At 42.6% G+C, this 6,086-nt stretch overlaps 1 protein-coding gene across 4 annotated transcripts in view; it reads left to right on the forward strand.

Moving 5' to 3' along the window:
* LOC103543039 (monocarboxylate transporter 1-like) overlaps nucleotides 1-2,056 on the forward strand; it is a 29,040-nt gene extending 26,984 nt beyond the window's left edge. For all 4 annotated transcript variants that reach the window (XM_070607931.1, XM_070607933.1, XM_070607932.1 and 1 more), the window contains one exon: nucleotides 817-2,056. In XM_070607931.1, coding sequence (XP_070464032.1) covers nucleotides 817-1,094 — 278 coding nt within the window. In that variant the 3' untranslated portion in view covers nucleotides 1,095-2,056. The remainder of the gene's footprint in view (nucleotides 1-816) is intronic.
* The last annotated feature ends 4,030 nt before the right edge of the window (nucleotides 2,057-6,086 follow it).

Raw genomic sequence — 6,086 nt, forward strand, 5'->3', positions numbered from 1 at the left:
CTTCGTGATCTTGGATAAGTTACTGAAGGTTTCTGTACTTCAGTTTTTAAATTATACAATGAGAATGATGATCTGCTGGTCATGAGAATTAAGCACTTAGAATGGTGGATACGTGTTGATGGCAGTTAATTTTTTAGCATAGCAGGAGTGTGCGCATGAATGCTCTTTGGGAAATGCTGATGTCAGAGAAAGAGCTTTGGTCTGGGAAACTGGAATAGCTCTGCTGCCTTGGGCAAGACTCCTAAACCTCTTGGAGCAACTAATTTGTCCATTGTGTATTGAGAATTGATTCTGGGTGATCTCTAGCTCTTTCCCAACTCAAATTTGCCAAGATTTAATTATTTTCAAGTTGCTAAAAGTAACAGAATATGCAAGGCCATCCAAAATCATTGTGACATCATAAATAAAAAATCAGACCATTTTTAGCAATTCTTCTTTAGACTAATTTGTCATTTGTGGGCTCTTTGAGGATTGGGTTGACAGCTTCTTTCTGAGTGGATCCTTCAGCTTTGTTTGGGAAAGGAGATACTTGTTTGCTTGCTTTTTTTTTTTCTTTTAATATATGCATATTTTTATTGCTTTTTCTCTCCAAAGCCTCCCGGTACATAGTTGTGTATTTTTAGTTATGGGTCCTTTCAGTTGTGGCATGTGGGACGCTGCCTCAGCATGGCCTGATGAGCAGTGTCATGTCCGTGCCCAGGATCCGAACCGGCGAAACCCGGGGCCGCCGAAGTGGAGCACGTGAACTCAACCAATTGGCCACAGGGCTGGCCCCTATTTGTTTGCTTTTACCCATATAACTTTCTAATTCTTTAGGTCGTCTCAATGACATATATGGAGACTACAAATACACATACTGGGCGTGTGGCATAATCCTAATCGTTGCGGGCATCTATCTCTTCATTGGCATGGGCGTCAATTATCATCTTCTGGCAAAAGAACAGAAAGCAGAAAAGAAGCAGAAAAAGGAAAGTAAGGAGGAGATGACCGGTGTAGATGTTGCTGGGAAACCAAAAGAAGTTACCAATGCAGCAGAATCTCCAGAGCAGAAAGGCACAGAAGGAGACCCCAAAGAGGAGATTCATCCAGTCTGAAATCACAGATAAACAGAGGAGCTTCGGACCAAAGACACCTGAAAACTCCTACTGAAGCACATTCTACTAGTGGTGCTTACCACAGACAGCGGACATTTCTGTGGAAGTCACACCAGCTGTTCACTGAGGAAATTTTTATTTCATTCTTTTACAGCAGTCATAATAAATATGTCACATCCTTTAGGGAAAGGGGATTTGCCAAAGGTGACAGAAGGCAAAAGCTTTTATTTGAAGTCATGTTTATTAAGGTGTACTTTACATATAGTACAAATCCCTTTTATAAGAGTAAAGTTTGATGAATTTTGACAGAGTATTTAGTCAAATAACTACCACCCCAATATGAACATTTTGAAGAGCCAAAACACTTCTCTCTTGCCCCTTTGCAGTCAATCCCTTTTCCTTACCTACAGCCTCTGGGAGCCGCTGATCTGATTTCTGTCCCCTATAGTTTTGCCTGTTCTAGAGTGGAATAAATGGAATCACATAGTATGTAGCTGGCATAATGAGAAATGTATATTTGGTCTTTGTCCCTAGTTTCTGGTACACAGCTCCTAAAATCCTTGGATTCTCTGGAATGATGAGTGTCCTTTGCATGCTAATTTGATGACTGGTAGCTGGGATCTCCTAGAAGGCGTCAGGATAGGGGCTGGCCTCCAGAAAGAACAAGGCATGAGGAGACTTTCAGCCCCACCCTGTGACCTCTGGGGAGGAGGGAAGGGCTGGAAGTTGAGTTCAGTCACCAACAGCCCATGATTTAGTCAATCATGCCTACATGATGAAACCCCTAACTACAGGGTTCAGAGAGCTTCCTGGTTGGTGAATACATTGAAGTGCTGAGAGGGCGTGGAGGCTCCATGTGACTCCTCCCCACCATATCTGTCCCTGTGTGTCCTATGCATCTCTTCCATTTGCTGTTCCTGGGTCGTATCCTTTATAATAAATTAGTAAATGTAAGCAAAGTATTTCCCTGAGTTCTGTGATCCATTCTAGCAAATTATTGAACCTGAGGAAGGAGTCGTGGGAACTGCCAGTTTATGGCTGGTTGCTCAGAAGTACAGGTGGCAGCCTGGGCCTTGAAACTGGAATCTGAAGTGAGGGCAGCCTTGTGGGACTGAGCCTTTAAACCTGTGGAATTTGACACTAACTCTGGGTACTTAGTGTCAGAATTGAACTGTAGGAGACCCTGTTGGTGTCTGGAGAGTTGGAGAAGTAGCTGTTGGTGTGGAAAAAATTTGGTGTCAGAAATGTGTGTAAAAACAGTTTGGAGTAGCCTTCTGTGTCTGGCTTCTTTCACATAGCATAATGTTTTGTGGCTCATCCATGTTGTTGCATTTATAAGTAGTCCGTTGCTTTCTATTGCTGAGTAGTAGTTCTTTGTGTGGATGTACTATAATTTGTATATCCGTCCACCAGTTCATGGACATTTGGGTTGTTTTCACTTTGGGGCTATTATAAAGCTGCTATACACATTCACACAGAGGTCTGTATAGACACATGCTTTCATTTTTCTTCGGTAAATGCCTAGGATTGGGATTGCTGGGTCATGTGGCAAGTGCATGTTTAACTTTGTGAGAAACTATCAAAGTATTTTCTAAGTGGCTATACAATTTTGTAATCCAGCTAGCAGTGTATGTGAATTCTAGTTGTACTGCATCCTTGTAAGCACTTGGCATTGCCCATCTTTTTAACTTTATCAATCTAATAGATATGTAGTGTGTGTTTTTAATTTACATTTCCCTGATAACTAATGATGTTGACCATATAGTCAACAGTATATATAATATACTCAGGGGAAAAAAGGGGAAAGAAATACACATGAAATTCCAACCACACTCTTGTTGGGATAGTGACTTTTTTTCTATGTTCCAGTTTTCCTTAATATGAATGATTGTTACCTTTTTGCTAGTAATAGGAAAAATGAGTAGATTTGAAATAGGAGAGTTCTGACAAGAGGAACTTGTGTCCTAAGAAAATAATGCTAATGATTATTATAAGCAGATATTTATTTATTTTTGCTTCTTCAAGAGCTGCATTCTGTTGAAAGGGAGGTGAGTGTGACATGTAAGTCAAGAGCATGGAGCACAAATGGCCTCAAGTCATGATTTTGATGGAGCAGCACAAAAGCCACGGCGAGTAGAGAGTCCGTGGGCTGCCAGCTGCCAGTGCCTCCTTCTTGGACGCAGTGCTCTTGGGGACAGCATTCCTGTGGTGCCCCTTCTGATCATCATTCAGCTGCAAGTGATTGTTTAACTCAGGAAGTCAGAGCATTCAGTATTTACCTATGTCACAGCGTTACGGTTGTTCTGGAACATTGTCTTACCGAGATCAGCATCAGAACAAAATACAGTGATGTCACAAAAAGACAGGGTGATGTTGGCCAAAGGAGGAAGTCCACCTTTCCACACATTCACTGAACAGATATTATTAACACTTACACTATGCCAGTTCTAAGCACTGAAGATTTGTTAAGGAGCAAAATACAACTGCCTGTGTTCCCCATTCTTACTTTCCAGTTGGGAAAGATGGCGAACAGTAAGTTGTAAGGAAAACAGCAGCTTTTAGAATAGAGCAATGATATAAGGTCAGCTTTCATTCATTCATCTAAACAGTATTGTTTGGAGCACCTTGTATGCGAGATTCCTTTTGCTGGATGGAGGGGATATAACAAGGAAGAACACCCGCTTCCTGGCGCCACAGCTTCTAGTCCAGCGGGAGGACTACAGTAAGTGCTGTGATGGGGCAGAGCATAAAAAGGCAGCTAACGCAATCTTGGGAGAGCCTAAAAAAGTCTAAAAGTATATTCTTGAGCAAGTTAAGTTCTCTGAGTCTCATAAAATAAGCATAATTGTGAGGATTAAAGGTGAAAGTGCACAGCATATTGTTTTAAAGTCATTTTAATAATTAAGTTGGAATTTACTCACACCCTGCCATGCGGTGAGGGAAGTGTCAGTATGTTTCATCATTAACCAGAACAACAATGGAAAAGAACTGCTGGTAACATTTGCATAGTTATTCAGGGTTTACAAAGCCCTTTTACATAGAGTTTATCATCCAATCCACGCAAAACCCCAGGGAGGTAGGTATAATTAAGAACAATGACCCCTCTAAATGTACTGTGGTATCCTGCACTGGGTCCTGGGACTAAAAAAGGACGTAAATGGAAAAACTGGTCTGCAGTTTAGTGAATAGGATTGTCCGATGTTAACTTCTTAGTTTTGACAAATGTACGATTATGATAGAGGTTAACATCAGAGGAAGCGGGGTGAAGAGCATATAGGAACTCTCTGTACTAACTTTTCTGTAAATCTAAAATTCTACAATAAAAAGTTTAAAAAATCAAACTACAACACTGACCCCTTAGCTGGGCCTTCATCCTAGCTGGTTGTCTAGTGTCAGAAGAGTACAAAGCAAGAGCATTACAGCCCAGGTGCTAGAACTGAAGGTGGTGGTGGATGGAAGACCTGGAAACAAATACAAGAACAGAAGAGGCCAGATCCTGGGTAATCCTGAAGGGTCAATAATGACCAAACCAGTCACTCGACCTGCACCAAAGAGAATAAGATGCTTCCCAGTCCTCGGCAAATTCGCAATCTGGTTTATAATCCGCTTCCTTGGCATTGGAATTCATAATGTGATTTTTTCACTTGTCGATTTCCTTTCCTAATGTGCTGTGCTGTTTCAAGAATTAAAAGAGTTTGCATTTGCTGAGCTCACTCCAGCTGGCACCCACTGGGTCCCAGGAGGAAATGGCCAGCAGCCACTAAGAAGCCAGGAGGGGGACTGGCCTGGTGGCATAGCGGTTAAGTTCACGCACTCTGCTTCCATGGCTCGGGGTTCACTTGTTCGAATCCTGGGCGTGGACCTAGCACCGCTTATCAAGCCATGCTGTGGCAGGCATCCCATGTATGAACTAGAAGAAGATGGGCACAGATGTTGGCTCAGGGCCAATCTTCCTCAGCAAAAATAGGATTGACAGTGGATGTTAGCTCAGGGCCAATCTTCCTTAAAAAAAAGCAGCAGCAGCCAGGAGGGGAAGTGGGCTGGGATTAAGTCCCTTGGTGTGCTGTGACAATATACATATGTATAATTAAAAGAAGTTCATCTTGGGGTGTTTTTTTTCTGTTGTTGTGTTTTATTCTCTGTGCCCCCCCACACACTTTTTTTTTTTTTTTTTGAAAAAAAGGAAAGAGAAGGGCCTGAGTGATTTTCTGACCATAATTTTGAATGCTTTTCACGTCTGAGGCCATAGAGAACAACCATTGCCCCAGTCCTAGAACCAGGTAAATTCTAAGCATTATCAGCTTTCTCAGATGCTAAGGATAAGCACTAGCCTTGGGCTGCAGGGGGTAGTTTTATGAGCCAGAAGCTTTAGATGCTCCTAACCCTGCATATTTTTCATCATTCACCAACACCCACGGTGGTTCTGTCTGCCCTGTCCAGCCTCTTCGCCTGTTTGCCTGCTGCTGCCTGGGGCCAGGCCCTCCCACTGCCTCATCAGGATTCCTGAAATAGCCTCCAAGGACCCCCAGCCTTGAGTCTTGCTCATCACTCCCAATCCGTCCTCAACGCTGCCACTGTCAAAGGACAGCCACTAAAACGCTAAAACCTGACCATCCTGCAAATATGTAATGAGCATGTGACAAAGATTCACTTATCCCATTAATGAAAAAACTAGCAGAATGGTAAATCTAGTTCAAAGGAAAATTCAAGAAACTAAATACATTTAATGAAAGAATGATGAAATAAGATTGCCAATTTACAGATCCGATAAAACTGACTTTTGCTCTTTCACATATTTACGTTCCTCACCCAGTGCCTTCACTCCTGGGTCTCCAGATCTGAGGCCGTGGGCGAGGGCCTCCTGCCCAGCCCTCCTCACATTTATGGCTTCTCGCTTTAATTGGCTGCTCTGACACATAGCAGCTCAGCTCTCAGTCTCCTAGCTCAGCTGAGCTCCCGACAGGGTTATATTTTTTACTAGACAAGGGGTCA

The sequence above is a fragment of the Equus przewalskii genome, unplaced genomic scaffold (assembly GCF_037783145.1).
Source record: "Equus przewalskii isolate Varuska unplaced genomic scaffold, EquPr2 ChrUn-13, whole genome shotgun sequence".
Lineage (NCBI taxonomy): Eukaryota > Metazoa > Chordata > Mammalia > Perissodactyla > Equidae > Equus > Equus przewalskii.